Consider the following 20,185-nt stretch of genomic DNA (forward strand, 5'->3'; position numbering starts at 1 on the left):
TGTGAATGCATGTACATACACACCCTTACACACTGAAAACACATCAGCCTCTCCTCTCCCCTTCCCTCTTCAGGCTTGCCCCACAGAATGGTATCGGACCTGGGTACTTGAGAGACCGCCTCCTGCCAGTCACCTCCCAAAGACCTATCAAATCCCACAGATTAGGCCTCCTCCAAATTCCATCTGCCGGCCAATGTCGGCTGGCGACTCCTTGGGGGAGGGCCTTCTCTGTGGCTGCTCCGGCCCTCTGGAATGATCTCCCCGTGGAGATCTGGACCCTCACTACCCTCCCGGCCTTCCGCAAAGCAGTTAAGACCTGGCTGTTCCGGCAGGCCTGGGGCTGTTGAACTATCCAGCCCCACTCGAGGTTATGGCTGTTGTAGTATTTTAAACTGTTGTTTTTTATTTTATTTTTTGTATCCCCTCCCTTTTTATTGTGAGCCGCCCTGAGTCCCTCGGGAATAGGGCGGCATACAAACTTAATAAATTGAATTGAATTGAATTGAATCCTCTCCTCTCCCCTTCCCTCTTCAGGCTTGCCCCACAGAATCCTCTCCTCTCCCCTTCTCTCCCTCAGGTTTGGCCCACAGAAGCCTCTCCTATCCTATACCCTTATCTCTCTCAGGCTTGGCACACAGAAGCCTCTCCTATCCTATCCCACACACAAATGTATAAATGTTCATATGGTAATATGGTCAGACCAGAATAGAGCTGGAAGGAACCTTGAAGGTATTTTAGTCATACAGGAAACCCTATAGCATTTCAGGTAGGTGGCTGATCCAGTGATGGAAGCATTATTATATGAGCACTCTGTCAAGTTCATAGATTAAATTTTATTTCCACTTGTGCTAGGCCATAGTGAATTTTTGTCTGTTAATATTGCCTGTTAAACTCTGTTGTGCTTTCAACTTTCTGAAAGTATGTGAAAATCTAAATGGTGTTCACCATCACTACAGATATTCCATTAATATTAATAATGCACATTTTTAAACTACACCAAGATTGTACATATCCAAAATATAGTACATTATTCATTATTCAATCTCTCTCTCTCTCTCTCTCTCTCTCTCTCTCTCTCTCTCTCTCTCTCTCTCTCTCTCTCTCTCTCTCTCTCTCTTTGTTTCTCTCCCCTCCCCCTTCTCCATCTCCATCTCTGTCCCTTTCTATATACAATTTTGGGTTTGTTTGTTTTTTCAAATATGGAAAGATCTTTCAAGGAAACACCATTTTAAAAAAGCCCTATCATGTCAAATTAATAATGAAGCTTCTTTTTCTGTATTATAGTCAAAATAGCATTGCTTAACTTCAAGAGGGACGTGGTCAATCAGCTCATGGACAAGCATGCTAATGAAAACAGATTCACTCACTTTCTATTTTCTCTGGGTTAGAATTTAAATGAGTAGAGGCTCAATATTCAAATAAATTAAATTGTTCCGAGAAGATAGAATAGATAGAATAGATTCAGATAAGAGAAACAAAGATGACCAGGAGATTAGAAACTTAGCTATTTGAAGAAAGATAAAGGCAACTGGATATAATTACACTTGGAAATGTTTGATTGGTGATTTGTATCAGTTTCCAAGTTCCTGAAGAATCATCAAAATGGAAGAAAACCATATCTAATCCATAGTGGTCTGCAGAATACTAGTTTTAAATTAACAGGAATAGGATTTTCAGTTTAATATCAAGAAAATTAGTCACCACCTACTACAATGCTCTCCACACAGGGCAGCCCTTGAACAGCATCCAAGAAGCTGCCACTGGTTCACAATGCAGCAGCACATCCAACTTTGGGCGCACTTGAGCAACACTACTTCTGCATGGGCTGCACTGGCTCTCAGTTGCTTTTTTGGTGTAATTCAATATGCTGGTTCTCACCTTTAAATAGCACAGGGCCAGGTGATTTGCCTGTTCTAATAGGTTAGATAGGATAATGGACTCCAGGTCCCTAGTGTAGCTATGTGGCAGATCAATGGAAGTACATCTCTTTGGTGGCCACCCCAACCCCATTGGAACAGTCTGCCCAACTGCCCCTTGTGAGGTCTATGAAGACCTGGCTGTTCCCCATGAACTGGACTAGGGTGATGTTTCAGCTGTTGGTCAACAGACCTATGTGGCTTGTTTTTAACTATGCTTCTTATGGATTATTGTGAGCCACTTAGAATCACCATATGAGATGGGCAGCCATAAATGTCCTGTAAATACATAAAATGCTGTAAATAAAACGTTATAGTATTAAAAATGTTGACAATAAAAGCAACTGGTGAAAGAGAGGAAATGAAAGCAACTGATGAAGGAAAAGATGAACACTGGAACACTACAAATGTCCAGGCAGATCATACACAATCAACTATCAAGGGTGACCTAAATGGGATATTAAACAATCATATGATTTGAGGTTTGGAATACTTCTATCTGCAAATTAAATTAAACATATAGCTGGACCCTGAACTGCTTTCATTTCCCATTTGAATTCATTTTGGGGGTAAGCAAGATTATCAATGCTCAGGAAAGAAATGGTAAATAATAATCCTTGCCCTATCATATCTATCCACCAGTATTTCATCTTGATTTTCAACATCTCAATTGTTCCTGTTTGAGGTTCTGATCAACTTTATCCAACCCCACCTTTTTTCTTTCACATGTTTCCACCTGTTGATGTTTTCTTCATCTAATTGTTTTGTAATTTGATTGTCATTCATTTTCTCTATTTGATCCAGTCATGTAATCATACATTCATTCAGATTACTTGCTATTATATCTGATCTATATTCACCATTTCCCATTAATTATTGATCTTTTGCTTGTTTTACCACCTCCACTTCTTAAATAATTATTTCCAACTGCATTTAACTTCCTTGTATTTTTCTCTTGTTACATCCAACTCTCACTTCATCTGAGCAGAATAGGAAAAAGTATCCCACATTCACTTAGATCATTTGGATTTTTAGCCAACAATATTGACAAAAGTACTTGGACATTCACATTATTGCTCTTAAGCATCACACTTCTAAAATTTCCATATAGAACTACACACATATCCATACCCCTTAACCCACATAACTCTTACATTAACACAAGCACTTCTTACACATTTGTTCATAAATACATGAAACAATGAAAGGAACAGTAGACATCCTTATTTATGTCCTGCTCAATACTGAAACTTTCACTAAACATTTCATTTATTATTATGCATCCCTTTATTTCCATATATACCGCTAGTTGCCAGCCATTCAGTAACTAAGCTTCAATATCATAGTCACACAAAATATTCCCTAATTAAAACTATTCACTTCATTATACTTTTTTTTGTAAATCAGTGGACATAGAACAAATTTCTATTCTTACATTCATAAAGTTCTCAATGATCTTCTGATGAATAAAGATCCAATCCGCATATCCCTAATTGGCATAAAATTGTGCAATACTTCTCAAATTTAGCTCATTGTATCCCTATATACTTTCAATCAGAATATTGCTACTTTTCCACTCTTTTCAAAACATAATTGTCAATTTGCATTCTTGCAGTCTGGATTGGAAACACTTAGAACAAAAAAATGAAAATTCAAGATTTCTGGCTAGTAGTATTTATTATAAGAATGGCATTCTCAGTCCAAAGCTTTTTAAAATAAATGTACATTGTTCAAATGAAAAGAAAGCAAAGTTCATTTCTGCTTTCTGTCTTAATGAGTTTCTCATTAGCCAATAGTTAGTTTGACTTACAACTTCCATCATTAATCTCTATGTATAGTTTTGGATTACTATTCAAGTAAAAGAAAGTGATAAAATTGCATAATTACACACACACACTCATGTCTATATATATATATATATATATATATGTCTGTGGTTTTTTCCCCTCAGGTTACTCATCTATATGGTTTAGCAGTATTTGAAGACTATTTGTATGCAACAAATTCAGACAACTTCAGTGTCATACAAATTAACAGATTTAATAGCAGAGATACGAAGTTCTTAATGAGACTTGAAAATGCTAAAGATATCCTTGTTTACCACAAGAGAATACAGACAACAGGTAGGCAACCACAAATCTTAATTGTAATCATTTAATGCTCTATTTGCTATTTAAGATTAGGATGTTAACCTTGGGTTTAATGAAGTTCAACATATTTGCTCTTCAGCATAGATATTAATTTTACAGGGTTTGATGAAAGGATTGAATCACAATGGTTCATCCAATTTTATATTCATAATATTACATATGTCTTGGTGACTGAGTGAATTACAGATTCTTTCATTTCTTCAACAAGCTTTTAACTTCATATGTTCATATATATTACAATTGAAATAAAGATTTGAGTTTCAAACTAGATATTTATTATTATGGTATGTTATATAATCAATCAGATATTTACACTTGGATTGGTATTTTTATCCACTAACTTAGTCTTTCCCAAGTACCTGGGATAGGCAAATGTTGTTGCTTGATAGTGTTAAAGGTATCATCACAGGATGTAAGTCATTCTAAATAAAGCTTTTTGCAACTGAGTGATAATGATTTTGTTGGTACCAATGGTATTCGTGTGGTATTCCGTTTTAAGATTGTCCCCAAGGCACCTATTATTATTGGTGCTACCTTTGCTTTCTTTTGCCACAGTCATTCTATTTCTACTTTCAGATTTTTGTATTTTGTGATTTATTATCTCCAGTTCTTTCTTCTATTCTACTATCTCCAGGCATTGCTGCATCCACTATACACTTCTTTGTCTTTCTTAACGACAGTTGTTAAGTCTGGAGTTTGATGTGGCAGATGTTTGTCTCTTTGAATCCTTAAGTCCCAGGGCACTTTAGCTTCTTCATGTTCTATTATTTTATCTATTTTGTGCTCCCACCAGTTCTAGCTTGTGGGCAGGTATATTTCTTGCAGATATTGAATGTACTATTGTTGTTATTTTGTCAGGCCGTTGCTTGTAGTCAGATCTTCTTGCAGCAGCTAACTAGGTCTACCATTTCTTCAGATTCTTTGCAGAGGTGATATTTGCTGCCTGTTGCTATCTTGTTAATTCTGGCTTGGTATTATATTTCTGCATGCAATCTATATAGCAATTTCTTAAGGGGAGATACTTTGAAGTTTTTCAGTATTTTGTGAGAAAGTAAATAATGGGGCTTTCACCTATTGCTTTTTTATTTTTTAGGAATACTAACATTACAAAAAGTTAAAGAAAAGTGTCACTGATTTCATCTGATAGAGTTACGAGTGATTTTGCATGACAGTTTTTGTACCACAAAGAGGTGTATACAGCACAGAACTCATCTAGAATTTTTATTTAATAATTCAGATTTCCATTAGACTACTATTATATAATTTGATACTATTTAAATTTTGGCAAATTCGGCAAATTGATTAATAATGGGCACATAAATATATCCAATAAGATGACTGACTCAGAGTCTCTTTATTTTAGAATATCCCCAATAGTTGAAAATAAACTTTACAAAATTAAATTAATAGCAATAATGAGACGCTTACACAGCTTTTAATTATATTTTCCATGGTTACAAGTTTGCAAATGTAGCATGCTGCTAAGGATAAATATGTAGCTTTTCAAAAATTACCTCTTCAATGACCACTAGATCTTTTCACTCCTGCCTCCTGCCACATCAATGCTAAATTATTTTGAGCAGAAATGGAGAAAATGTCAGAACAGAAATAAGTTTCACTGATCATAAAGAAATGGAGAATAAATGTACTGTTATTTTCATGAAATATTTACTATAACTTACTAACCTCAAAAGGGCTCTATGTTGTGTAACTTTCAATAAGAAAACACAAAGAAATGTACACACACACATAAAAAGAATTGCTGTGAATAATTAGATGTGAATAATTGCACAAGAATGATGAATGACTGGTAAATACGGCATTTTTATGCAGAAGGTGGTTTTGTTACAAAGCATTACATTATCCAATTAGAGAAAAAGCAAGTGAGCAGTGAAAAATATGCATATGCATATTCACATATGTACGTGCACATAGGTAACTTAGGCTAGACTAGGCTAGGCTAGACTTGGCTAAGAGATAATATGAGATGAGATGAGATGAGATAAGGTAAGATTTATTGAAACATTTATTTCAAAGTGGCTGGATGCCTGTTTTAACAACACAGGGCACTTGCTGAGCATAAAAGAGGGGGGAAATCTTGTGGCGTAATTAAAAATTCATTTAAAATTACATTTAACATTTAGAGAGATAGCTATGAAATATTTGACCAGTATTGCTTAATTTTTATTGTGTTTTGATTATGGAACCAACATCTAAATGAAAATAGGAGAGAAGAAAGTACACTGACCTTGCCTCTTTCAAAATAAATCATTTGGATTTACAAGATATTTGAAAATACACACTCATCTGGACATGATTTGTTAGCCCTTCTGAGGATTCTTAAGCCCTACCTCATAATCCTCCTTTGCTGTTTCACATCTCCCAAGGAGAACCTGTTTATATGTACTGGGGCTGCATTCCTTTCAGAATATGAGTCTCTGTCGCAGTAAGAATGCAAGTCTTTTATTATGTATACACAATTGTAGAATTAAAGAGATGTCAAGAAGACAGAAGGAGAGAGGGAATCAAAAAGAAAATAACTATGTCTTCTGAGGTATTAGCACTGCCAGTTATGTATTCATAGTTATCTGGAACAAAGGAAGAATAAAAGACACCACATTTAAATAATTTTGCCTAGAACAGAGCTGAACCTTTAACACACTTCTAGCTTTCGTGAATCCCAAGATTATTGTACTTTACCTAGACCTCCAACTCAGTAAGACTCAAGGCTCTGCTCACCTGTTTGGAGCCAGTTTGGCAATTTATGCATCCACTTTTTCCATGCAGAGTAAAGACAAAAAGACAAGGAAGTTCTTTTTTAAAAAAACTACCTAAGGGTTGTAAAGCTTCCCACTCTTGATTGGCTGCTCAGAAAGTCATTTTCCAGGTTTGAATTGTCACAGCCTATCATCTAAATTGACAGGTTACAGTTGATGACAGATGAAACTGACATTTTCTTTGATTCTTTCATGTCTGAAACCCATGGAATAGGTTATGCATTCATCCCCATTCATTATATTTCTTTAGAAATTATGCTTTAGAAATTAAGATCTAAGAAACTTGTTCTCTCTATTTTTGGGGGGATATAAATTCTGAACTTACATTCATCATTCATTCTTTCACTCCATTCATTCATTCATTCATTCATTCATTCAAAATTTATAAATTTAAATAAATTTATAAGGTCACCCATGTGACAGAAAGTGACTCTGGGAAGCCTACAGCAATCTTTTAAAGTAATAATAAAACAATCATTAACTGAAACCATTATGTAATTATAAAAAAATTAATTATAAAAGCAGAAATAACAAAAGAGAATAATAAATGGCTGGATGATAATAATAACAGAGCCATCTCACAAGTTCACCCATCCCTTGGGGTCACCAGGCCTGAGCAATGAAGCTAATTTCATCTAAGAGGGAAGAAGATTCCACAGTGTGGGCAATGTGGGAAATGTCCTGCCATGTAAAGCTCACCAAATGTTGCTCCCTCAATGAAGGAAACTGTAACATATCCATTCTGTTGGATCTGTTAGAACAGGCACATGAAATCTGAAAGAGTCTGCCTGCCTGCCTGCCTGCCTGCCTGCCTGCCTGCCTGCCTGCCTGCCTGCCTGCCTGCCTGCCTGCCTGCCTGCCTGCCTGCCTGCCTGCCTGCCTGCCTGCCTGCCTGCCTGCCTGCCTGCCTGCCTGCCTGCCTGCCTGCCTGCCTGCCTGCCTGCCTGCCTGCCTATCTATCTATCTATCTATCTATCTATCTATCTATCTATCTATCTATCTATCTATCTATCTATCCATCCACCCACCCACCCACCCACCCACCCATCTATCATCTATCATCTATCATCTATCATCTATCATCTATCATCTATCATCTATCATCTATCATCTATCATCTATCATCTATCATCTATCATCTATCATCTATCATCTATCATCTATCATCTATCATCTATCATCTATCATCTATCATCTATCATCTATCATCTATCATCTATCATCTATCATCTATCATCTATCATCTATCATCTATCATCTATCATCTATCATCTATCATCTATCTATCTAATCTATTTATTTTCTGCCTTTATTATTTTTACAAATAGCTCAAGGTGGTGAACATATACATAACCTTTCTATTTTCCCCACAACAACTTCCCTGTGAGGTAGTTTGGGCTGAGAGATAAGAAATGGCCAAAGTCCCAAGCTCTGTAGGACTTTAAAGGTCAATAGCAGCACCTTGAATTGGACCCAAAAACACACTGGCAACCATTACAGACATACATAATTGTTCATGCTGCTGCACTTTTGCAACAGTTGAAGTTTCTTAATACACTCTAAGGCAGCCCTACGTAAAGCACATTGTAGTAGTCCAATCAGGAGGTGATCAGGGCATAGGTGACTGTTAGTAGAGCTCCTTGATCCACAAATGGGCACAACTGCCACAGAATACAAAGTTATGCAAAGGCTCTCTAGCCATAGATGCTGTCTGCTCCTCCAGCAGGAGTTATGAGTCCACCCATCCCCAGATTATGCATGTGGTCTATGTGGGTCAGTGGAATCCTATAAACCACCAAAGATGGTGTAGTCTTAGAATCAGCCCCCCCAACACCCAAAACCATTCAGTGTTGCAAGGTTTTAGTTGAATTGTTCCACATCAAGATGCTCACAGTTCTCAGATATCTGCATAGGGTTACCACAGTGTCACTTAATTCACCAAGAGCAAAGAATGTACAATTGGTTGGAACCAATTTTTTATTATTTAATTTGACTTGGAAATTACACTTCAGTTAATGCATTCTAAAATTGTATTTGATTTTTTTAGCAGTTACACCACACTGATCAATCATACTAACTTTGTGAACAATTATACTCCAGGTTTCTTTTCACATGGATTAATCAGATGTTTCAACTCCTATTTTCAAAGCATTTGAGGTCTTTCTTATGAAGAACATTTCAATTACCTTCATCATTTTAGCCTGCTTCCCTAATTATCAATAGCATTCTGCATTTTCTTTCTATCTTCTAAAGTATTATCTATCCCTCTAATTTTGTATCATTTGAGATCAACATTCTCTCTGCTTGTTGAGTTGAACTAATTAAACAAAAACTTGATGAGTACCAAGTTTGGTGCCAAATTCCATTATATCTCACTTGGTATCTCTCACTGTAGTTTGGTGAGGATTATTGAGCATTGTTTTCAAGCCAGTCTACTTTAGTACTTGACATCCAGCACATACTTAATTAACATGCAAATATTATATAGTAAGGTTGGGCACATCCTTCAAATGAGATGCTTTGTTACTCAGAGAAGCTTTGCTTCTTTTTCAAGATTCATGAAGTTGCTCTATAAGCAGCAGACATAATGGCGGGGACTTTAGGGCTGGCCATTACCGGGGAAGGAGGGCTCGCTACGTTACAGAGATCCCTCCTTCCGGCCCTATGAGTCCCACTCCAAGGCCAGATGGCGCGAGTAATCAGGACCCTGGCCTCAGGCTGTTGTCGCTAAATGCCAGGTCTGTAGTTCATAAGGCTACTCTCGTCCGGGACTTAATTTTGGACGAGAGGGCAGACCTGGCATGTATTACTGAAACCTGGCTGGGCCTGGAGGGGGGAGTCCCCCTCGTAGAGATGTGCCCAGAGGGTTTTCAGGTGCTCCATCAGCCGAGAGCTCAGGAAAGGGGTGGGGGTGTGGTCATTGTTATCCGAGAGTCTCTAGTACCTCGTAGGATCCCTGCTCCGGAGCTTGTCGGGTGTGAGTCCCTGCTGGTGAAGTTGGACCTCAAGGGTCAAGTGGGTCTGCTGTTAACGTACCTGCCTCCCAACAGCGTTGCAGCAGCCCTCCCCTCGCTCCTCGAGTCGGTAGCCGAGCTGGCAATTGAGTTCCCCAGGCTTATGGTTCTGGGGGATTTCAATTTGCCCTAGCTCGGTGAACACTCTGATGGAGCGCAGGAGTTCATGGCTTCCATGACAGCTATGGGCTTGACCCAAGTAATTCGGGGCCCAACCCACTCGGCGGGTCACATGCTCGACCTCGTATTTCTCTCGGAGCAGTGGACTTGTGATCTTGGTCTGAGGGGGAGCGAGATCGTACCCTTGTCATGGGTTATTCCTGATACCCTCGCCCGCAGTCCGACGGAGACTCTGGTTGCTGCTTGGAACTCGGCAGCGACGGAGTCTCTTAACCGGATTGCGCCTCTATGGCCGCTCCGAGGCAGTGGATCCAGGAGGGCTCCTTGGTTTACTGAGGAACTCCGGGAGAGGAAGCGCCGGAAGAGACGCCTAGAGCACCAATGGAGATCCAATAAATCCGAATCGAACCGAGCACTTTTAACATCTTGCATCAGAGAATACATCCGGGCAATCAGGACGTCGAAAAGAACTTACATTGCCACTCTGATTGCTTCCGCTGAGTCGCGCCCAGCCACCCTGTTCAGGATAACCCGCTCCCTCCTAAATAGGAGGGATACGGGGGGATCCTCTGCAGGGCAGGACTGAGGATTACGTCCAGTTTCTCGCGGACAAGGTTGCTTGGTTTCGGACGGACTTGGACTCCAATTCTGCAGAACCAGCCGAGGCACTAAGGGATAATCTGGTAGGCCATTGCTGGGTGGAGTTTCAGGCTGTTGCTCCTGAGGACGTGGACAAGGCCATGAGAGCTGTAAGTGCCTCCACATGTGTACTGGACCCGTGCCCCTCCTGGCTGGTTGTTAGCAGCAGGGAGGTGACACGGGGCTGGATCCAGGCGGTTGTCACCGCCTTCCTTCGGGAGGGGGTCTTTCCCCCCGCTCTTAAGGTGGTGGTGGTGAGACCCCTCCTGAAGAAACCATCTTTGGATCCAGCCGTTCTAAACAACTATCATCCAGTCTCCAACCTCCCCTTTGTGGGGAAGGTTGTTGAGAAGGTGGTGGCCTTTCAGCTCCAGCGGTCCTTGGAGGAAGCTAGTTATCTTGACCCATTCTAGTCTGGCTTCAGGCCTGGCTACAGCACAGAAACCGCTTTGGTCGCATTGACCGATGATCTTTGGAGAGCCAGGGATGGAGGCCATGCCTCCATCCTGGTGCTCCTTGACCTCTCGGCGGCTTTCGATACCATCGACCATGGTATCCTTCTGCGACGACTGCGGGAGGTGGGGGTGGGAGGCACTGTTTTACGGTGGTTCTCCTCTTACCTCTCGGACAGGTCACAGTCGGTGTTAGTCGGAGGGCAGAGATCGACCCCTAGGCCCCTAACATATGGGGTGCCGCAGGGTTCGGTCCTGTCCCCCCTACTTTTTAATATCTACATGAAACCTCTGGGCGAGATCATTTGGCGGCACAGGATAAAATCCCACCAGTATGCGGACGATACACAGTTGTATCTGTCCGCCCCGTGCCAACTCAATGAAGCGGTGGACGTGATGAACCAGGGCCTTGAGGCTGTTAGAGACTGGATGAGGGTTAATAAGCTTGTGCTCAACCCAGATAAGACCGAGTGGCTGTTGTGCTTCCCTCCCACTAATTTGGCAAGTGTTCCATCTCTCAGGCTGGGGGGTCAAATACTACGCCCCTCAGACAGGGTCCGCAACTTGGGAGTCCTCCTGGACCCACAGCTGACTTTTGAACACCATTTGTCGGCTGTGACCAGGGGGGCATTTGCCCAGGTTCGCCTGGTGCACCAGTTGCGCCCCCACCTGAACCGGGAGGCTCTCACAACAGTCACTCGTACCCTTGTGACCTCTAGGCTGGAGTACTGCAACGTGCTCTACATGGGGCTGCCCTTGAAGAGTATTCGGCGACTTCAGCTAGTCCAGAATGCGGCCGCACGAGCGATCGTGGGTGCACCTCGTTTCACCCACATAACACCTATCCTCCGCGAGCTGCACTGGCTACCTGTCGATCTCCGGGTACGCTTCAAGGTGCTACTTGTCACCTACAAAGCCCTTCATGGTAGTGGATCTGGGTACTTGAGAGACCGCCTACTGCCAATTACCTCCACTCGACCAATTAGATCCCATAGATTAGGCCTCCTCCGAGTTCCATCAGCCGGTCAATGTCGACTGGCAACCATGCGGAGGAGAGCCTTCTCGGTGGCAGCTCCGACCCTATGGAACGATCTCCCCGTGGAGATTCGTACCCTCACCACACTCCAGACCTTCCGCATAGCCCTTAAAACCTGGCTGTCCCGACAGGCCTGGGGCTAAAGACCGCAACCCACCCGAATTGTATGAATGTTGTGCTTTTAATGATGTACTGTCTTATGTGTTTAATCTGTTTGTCCTCCCTTCCTTCCGAACTGTGAGCCGCTCTGAGTCCCCCCAGTGAAAAGGGCGGCATATAAATAAACTACCTAAACCTAAACCTAATAATGACTAATTTCACTGATGAAGACAACTGGGACCACCTTGCAAAGCATTTGTGCAACTTTGGGAAAGCCACAGGTGCTTTAATGACTTTAACAACATGGCCCTGATTCAAAGCATTTGTATAGTATTGAGCCATGGTGTTTCTAGACATTACCCACAAAGTGCAGGGAAACCAATTATACGACCATAATAGAAGCCAAGAATTGCAATTTCCCTACCAATGAGTCCAATGAGCATTGTTTTTCTTTTTCCAAAACAAATGTTGTGTATGATATTCAAAGTTCTAACCTCTATATTTCTTTTTTCCCCACCAATTCTATGCAAAGAATGGACTGAAACCCTCCCCCCTTTTTAAATTGAAGATCTAGTTTACATTTGTCCCTTATGTACCGTATGTAATAGCTATTCTTACATTAGATTGTTTCTCTTTGCCACTTTTGGAAGCAACACTTATAGATTTTTGGTCACATGTTTTACCAATGTAATTCAAGTTATATTATGTCCATAGTATTCCCTTAATCTATTAGGCATTTTTTTAAAAAAATGACAGAACTCATTATTTATAAATCCATGCTAACCTTTAAGAAATATTACTTAGGACTGATTATTTTATCATCTCCTCTAGAATCTTCTATGCACATTGGCTGGTCTATTCTTCCTTGGTACCCTTCTCTTCTATTTTTAAGAAACCTTTGTGAACCCTAATTTTTTGATATTCCAAGATTTGTCAAGAATAATGGCTAGATTTTCAGCCAAACTCATTCTGAGAGTGGTCTCATTCAGACTATGATGAATCTGCATACAGACAGGCGGTTCAACAACTAGCCTTATGGTGCAACCATCTTGAACTAAATACACTTAAAACCATAGAAATGATGGTAGATTTTAGGAGAAACCCTCCTATACTACCACCTCTTACAATACTAGACACACAGTATCAACATAGAAACCTTCACGTTTCTACGTTCTATCATATCTCAAGACTTAACCTAACATCAAAAAAGTCATCAAAAAGCACAACGAAGAATGTTTCTTTCTGTGCCAACTCAGAAAGCTCAAACTGCTCAAGGAGCTGCTGATTCAGTTCTACAGAGGAATTATTGAGTCTGTCACCTGCACTTCTACAAATGTCTGGTTTGAACTGCAGAAAAAAACAATTGCTACCATCCTGCCTTCCATTGATGATCTGTATACTTCACGAGTCAAAAAGAGGCCTGTGAAAATATCTACAGACCCCTCACATCCTGGACATAAATTGTTTCAACTTCTACCCTCAAGACGATGCTATAGGGCAGTGCACACCAGAACAACTAGACATAAGGACAGTTCCCACCCCCACCCCCGCCAAATGCTATCACTCTGCTAAACAACTCATTCCTACAACACTTTCAAATTATTTACTAAGACTGTATTACTATTATTCTTCTCAGTCTTCCTAATACCTATCTCTTCCCACTTATGACTATAACCATGTTACTTGTATCTTTATAATTTATATTGTTTTATTTGTTTCCTAGTATGATTTGATTTCTTATTAGTAACCTATGATTGTCACTAAGTGTTGTATCTTATGATTCTTGATGAATGTATTTATATTTATTTACGTACACTGAGAGCATATGCACCAAAGACAAATTCCTTGTGTGTGCAATCACACTTGGCCAATAAAGAATTCTATCCTAGACTATCAGCAGTCACTTATATTATCCTTAAACTTGGTGTGTATGTGTTTTGATGTTATTATATTTAGTTAAAATATGTTTATTTTAGAAAATGTCTTGTACTAGATATGATTATTTCCATGAGGGGAAACAAATTCATACATAATTTTAAGAGTTCTAAATAATCAGTTTATCACATTAAAATAAAGTAATTTGCTTAATCAACAACTTTACTGTATTACTGAGAATATTCCTGAAATAGAAATATTCCATTACAACAGGACTGTGCAGGTTTCAGTGTTGCAAGTCTTCCTTGTTTTTAGTAGAATTACAAAATCTATCAAACAGATGAAAAATATTGATTTAGGCAGGCAATCATACACTGAGAATTAAGGTACCTGTACAGAATACTTCTGGGCACACATAGTGATCAGTGCTAGAAGCGAGATCTCAGGCCCTTTTACATAAAAAAAAAATCAGTCCTTGTTTTTAACTAGTGTTGCTATGTGGCAATTGGGAATTGGAAACCTTTACCAATCTATACCACAAATTACTGGGCAATCAACCCACAGATCCTGATTAACCTTTTGTATATCCCTGTTTTATAACAACCATAAAAAGGAAACATTTTCCTAATCCTTAGTGTATTGTTTGCTTGAAAATCTCTACTGTTTTCCCTTTCTTTTAAAAAGCCTCATGGATAAAACAGTATAGTTTCAAATGATCAAATTATTTTTAGTCGTAGCAGGAAGAAAACTAGTGTTTCTTTCATCCATTTCATACATACATACATACATACATACATACATACATACATACATACATACATACGAAATGAATGAAAGAAACACTAGTATATATATGTATGTGTGTATGTGTGTATGTGTGTATGTGTGTATGTGTGTATGTGTGTATGTGTGTGTGTGTGTGTGTGTGTGTGTGTGTGTGTGTGTATGTATATGTATATGTATATGTATATGTATATGTATATGTATATGTATATGTATATGTATATGTATATGTATATGTATATGTATATGTATATGTATATGTATATGTATATGTATATGTATATGTATATGTATATGTATATGTATATGTATATGTATATGTATATGTATGTAGGTAGATAGATAGATAGATAGATAGATAGATATAGATATAGATATAGATATAGATATAGATATAGATATAGATATAGATATAGATATAGATATAGATATAGAGATAGAGATAGAGATAGAGATAGAGATAGAGATAGAGATAGAGATAGAGATAGAGAGATAGAGATAGAGATAGAGATATAGATATAGATATAGATATAGATATAGATATAGATATAGATATAGATATAGATATAGATATAGATATAGATATAGATATAGATATAGATATAGATATAGATATAGATATAGATATAGATATAGATATAGATATAGATATATAGATATATAGATATAGATATAGATATAGATATAGATATAGATATAGATATAGATATATAGGAGTAAGCTCCTTTTACTTGTCCCAGCTTCTGCCAACCTAGCAGTTCGAAAGCGTGTTAAAAGTACAAGTAGAAAAATAGGGACCACCTTTGGTGGGAAGATAACCATGTTCCGTGCACCTGCTGGCCACACGACCACAGAGACATCTTTAGATAGTGCTGACTCTTCAGCTTTGAAACGGAGATGAGCACCCTCCCTAGAGTAGGGAATGACTAGCACATATGTGCGAGGAGAACCTTTACCTTAACCTATATATAAATAGTTTGTCAGATATGTCTGTCTGTCTGTCTGTCTGTCTGTCTGTCTGTCTGTCTGTCTGTCTGTCTATCTATATCTATCTATCTATCTATCTATCTATCTATCTATCTATCTATCTATCTATCTATCTATCTATCTATATCTTGTAGTTCATTTCCTGTGAAATTTATAGCCCAAATCTTTATATTCAATAAACTTTGGAAGATTGGTGATAGACACTTTTAAATTGAAGTCCATAATTTATTTATTTATTTTGCATGTCACCTATCAAGTGAATCTGGGTGCCTTACAATATCATAAATAACGGAATAAAGTCATTACAGGATTAAACATCAAACCATTGAGTATTAAAAGTTAAAACATTACATTAATATTATCTAAAAAGAAGCAATGCATAGATGGGGTGTAGGTAGGTTCTTCTACTAATCTACTAGACTGAGTTGCCTCCATCGGGGCACCAAACCAGTTGGCAAAACTAAGTTTTCAGGCTCTTCTGGGGCCTGATCTCACCTTGAGTGGCATGACATTTCAAAGGGAAGGAGCCACAGCAGAAAAGGCTCTTCTCCTGGACATTGCAAGCTGCCATTCCTTGGACGATGGGATGTAGAGTATTCCCTTCTGCCAGAATGAGTGGGGTAGGCCAATCCCATAGGAGTGAGACAGTTTCTTAGATAACCTGGACCCATGACCTAAAGGACTTAAAATTTCCCTGTTCAAAAACCCATGTTCTGCACCATTTGATTTAGTTTATCAGATCATATTTCAGCTGCTAGATTTCACTGATATTTGAATTTCTGTAATATGCACTACAGTTTTATTTCTGTAGCTTTTTGAAACTGGGTGGTTGACACTTGTTGCCACTTTGGATTTTTGTGTGAAGTCCTAATCTAAATGTCTATGGAGATTCTCAGTCATCCAGGTCATGGTTGTCCCAAAGGTGCTTTTTCAAGCGGCAATTGGACTTTCTGGTTTTTACTTGAAGGTGTTTTGCTTCTCATCCAAGAAGCTTCAGAGCTAAAGAAGCTTATTGGATGAGAAGCAAAATGTCTTCAAAAAACCTCCCAGAAAGTCCAGTTGCCTCTTGAAAAAGCACCTTTGGCACAGTCCTGATCTAGTTTTGTGGGATTGGACATTTGCATAGGCATTTGTTTTGAAAACCCACTTTAGACCGTGTGATTTTCTTACCCTTTGGTAGTTCATTTAGTATCCATATTTTGGGGGTGGGTTGTTGTTGTTTTTTGCAAGGATTTTATTTCTTGTCATGCAGCTTCCCTCTATGTAACTTTGCTGTTGACAGTCACTTTACTTCTTTCCATGAATTGGAGTAATATTCCTCACTGTAGCTGAGTAGCAGATTCTTTTAGATTATCTCTTGTCTGTAACTGAGAAGCAGAACATGGATTCTTTTCTTAGATTTTTGAAATGTTAATTCTAAGCTACAGATGTAACTATGTGTCACCAGCCAGTTCTGAATCAGACACTATTTTTTTTCTTTTGGTTTTCTCAGGGTTTTTTTCCAGTAATTCCATCTGAGTGTCCTCCTCCTCCTTAGATGCTACTGTTAAAACTAAGCTTTCATTTGTATTTAAATAATACTGGTCTCTGGGGATATCCTGTTTTATTTGTTAAAAGCTTTTTTTTTTACTTCTTTGGTTTTTAAATCCAAAACCTTGCACCTGTTTGTTTCTATTTGACAGTCCAGGACTATTTCTAATTGAGTTCTACAATTTACTTTCTTCTTTAGGAATATATGTTTAGCTTTTCATCCAAATAATTTTAGGTGTGATATATTTGAGTTGCTCCCCCATTCTATAACTCATGTAGATTTTATTTCTAGTTTGCATTGGTAGACAGTTCACAGAGCTGTATCTGTGCTATTTTTTTCTTTTCTCTCCCCCCTCCCCTCCCCAATAGTCAAATAACTCTGTATCAGCTAACCTCAGTAGGCTTTGATGTTTTCTTTCTGCAACCATTTTTTTTTTGCTCAGGAATATAACTTAATGTGTGCATCTTCATGTTTTATGCCTTATTATTCATGTATTTTTCAAACTCCTGGTTGCAAATTTTTCCTCCACGCACACCTAAATCTCTTTATTTTTCTGTCAGAGTTTCCTTTTTTTTGCATAAGTAAATTCATAGTCTAAATTTCTCAAATAGTATAGTTTTATTTGTGAAGATATAGGTGCAAGTATATACTTTGAGGGACAGTCTATTAATGTTAAACCAAGTAGCTTTTACTGTTCTTTTAGTGGCATAGGAAAACAAAGGTTTAAAAAAAAAAGCTCTAAGGTAGGGTGACCAGACGTCCCACATTTGGTGGGACAGGCACGCCTTTTCAAAAATTTTCCCGCGTCCCGCGCTGTTCTTAAAAAAACATGCTTTTTTGGCATTCGCAGCTCCCTTGCTCCCCCGCCCATCAGCTGCTACCTTGCTGGGCTGGCTCATCATTCCGTTCTATCCTACAAATTTAAGCCAGCCCAGCCTGCCGCTCACTGATTGGATTGGCCTGGACTCCAGCCAATCAGTGAGCTGGCTGGGATGGAAAATTTTCAGCACGCGGCGTGCTGAAAATTTTCCATCCCTACCAGCTCACTGATTGGCTGGACTCCACTTAGCTGACCACGCCTGCGCGAGTCTCCATTTCATTTCATCTTTTGAGGTTGCAGCTGCGCTTACTCACTGGTAAGTAATCATGTTATGGATTGGTACCGGTGGGAATTGGGAGGCGCTGGGGGGAGGAGACAGCCCTCCTCTCCTCCTTCTCCCCCTTTGCGGAGTTCATTTCACCTCCTCGCGTCACAGCCAGCCCCTGTGCTGCGCCGCCACGGGTGGCAGAAACTCCGGAACCGAGTGGAAGTTCTCTGTGCGAGTGAAACAGCCACCGCCGCTCACGCAGAGAACTTCCACTCAGTCACGGACTCACGGAGCTTCTGCCGGTGTGGCGGCACCTGTGCTGCATGGTTCCAGCGACCATTCCACGAGTCCGCGAGGCGTGGTCGCATCCCGCCGCCCACCCCTGCGGCGGCTGTTCACCTCACGCAGAGAACTTCCACTCGGTCACGGAGCTTCTGCCGCCCGTGGCGGCACAGCACAGGGGCCGCCATGGGTGGCAGAAGCTCTGGGACCGAGTGGAAGTTCTCTGCGCGAGGTGAAAAACAGCCGCCGCTGCACTCCCCCGCCAATCAGCTGCTAGCTCGCTGGGCTGGCTCATCGTTCCGTTTTGTCCTACAAATTTAAGCCAGCCCAGCCGGCCGCTCACTGATTGGATTGGCCTGGACTCCATCCAATCAGTGAGCTGGCTGGGATGGAAAATTTTCAACACGCCGCGTGCTGAAAATTTTCCATCCCAACCCACTCACTGAATGGCTGGACTCTGCTTAGCTGAGCACGCCTGCGCGAGTCTCCATTTCATTTCATCTTTTGGGGTTGCAGCTGCGCTTACTCACTGGTGAGTAATCATGTTATGGATTGGTACTAGTGGGAATCGGGAGGTGCTGGGGGGAGGAGACAGCCCTCCTCTCCTCCTTCTCCCCCTTTGCGGAGTTCATTTCATCTCCTCGCATCACAGCCAGCCCCTGTGCTGTGCCGCCACAGGCGGCAGAATCTCCATGAACGAGTGGAAGTTCTCTGCATGAGTGAAACAGCCGCCGCCGCTCGCACAGAGAACTTCCACTCGGTCACGGACTCACGGAGCTTCTGCCGGCGTGGCGGCGCCTGTGCTGCGTGGTTCCCAGCAACCACACTGCAAGTCCGCGAGGTGTGGTCGCGTCCCGCCGACCTCCCCTGCGGCTCTCCTGCGGCGGCGGCCGTTTCAGTCGTGCAGAGAAATTCCACTCGCTTCCGGGGCTGCTGCCGCCCGGCAAAAGCCCCGGAACCGAGTGGAAGTTCTCTGTGCGAGGTGAAACGGCACGCCGCCGCCTCGCTCTCCTGCCGCGGCATCCGTTTCAGTCACGCAGAGAACTTCCACTCACTTCCGGGGCTGCCACCACCCGGCAGAAGCCCTGGGACCGAGTGGAAGTTCAATGCGCGATGTGAAACGGCACGCCGCCGCCTCGCTCTCCTGCCGTGGCGTCCGTTTCAGTCCCGCAGAGAACTTCCACTTGCTTCTGGGGCTGCCGCTGCCCGGCAGAAGCCCCGGGACCGAGTGGAAGTTCTCTGCACGAGGTGAAACGGCATGCTGCCGCCTTGCTCTCCTGCCGTGGCGTCCGTTTCAGTCGCGCAGAGAACTTCCACTCGGTTCCGGGGCTTGTGCTGCCCGGCAGAAGCCCTGGGACCAAGTGGAAGTTCTCTGCACGAGGTGAAACGGCCGGCAGCTGCCTCGCTCTCCAGCGGCCAGCAGCCATTTCAGTAGC

At 41.0% G+C, this 20,185-nt stretch overlaps 1 protein-coding gene across 1 annotated transcript in view; it reads left to right on the forward strand.

Moving 5' to 3' along the window:
- LRP1B (LDL receptor related protein 1B) overlaps nt 1-20,185 on the forward strand; it is a 939,689-nt gene that overhangs the window by 623,515 nt on the left and 295,989 nt on the right. The window contains exon 9 of the mRNA XM_087710921.1: nt 3,868-4,039. Within this exon, the coding sequence (XP_087567047.1) occupies nt 3,868-4,039 (172 nt within the window). The remainder of the gene's footprint in view (nt 1-3,867; nt 4,040-20,185) is intronic.

This window comes from Thamnophis sirtalis, unplaced genomic scaffold (assembly GCF_051295495.1).
Source record: "Thamnophis sirtalis isolate CommonGarterSnake01/CBP01778 unplaced genomic scaffold, rThaSir2_p1.2 scaffold_1, whole genome shotgun sequence".
Classification (NCBI taxonomy): domain Eukaryota; kingdom Metazoa; phylum Chordata; class Lepidosauria; order Squamata; family Natricidae; genus Thamnophis; species Thamnophis sirtalis.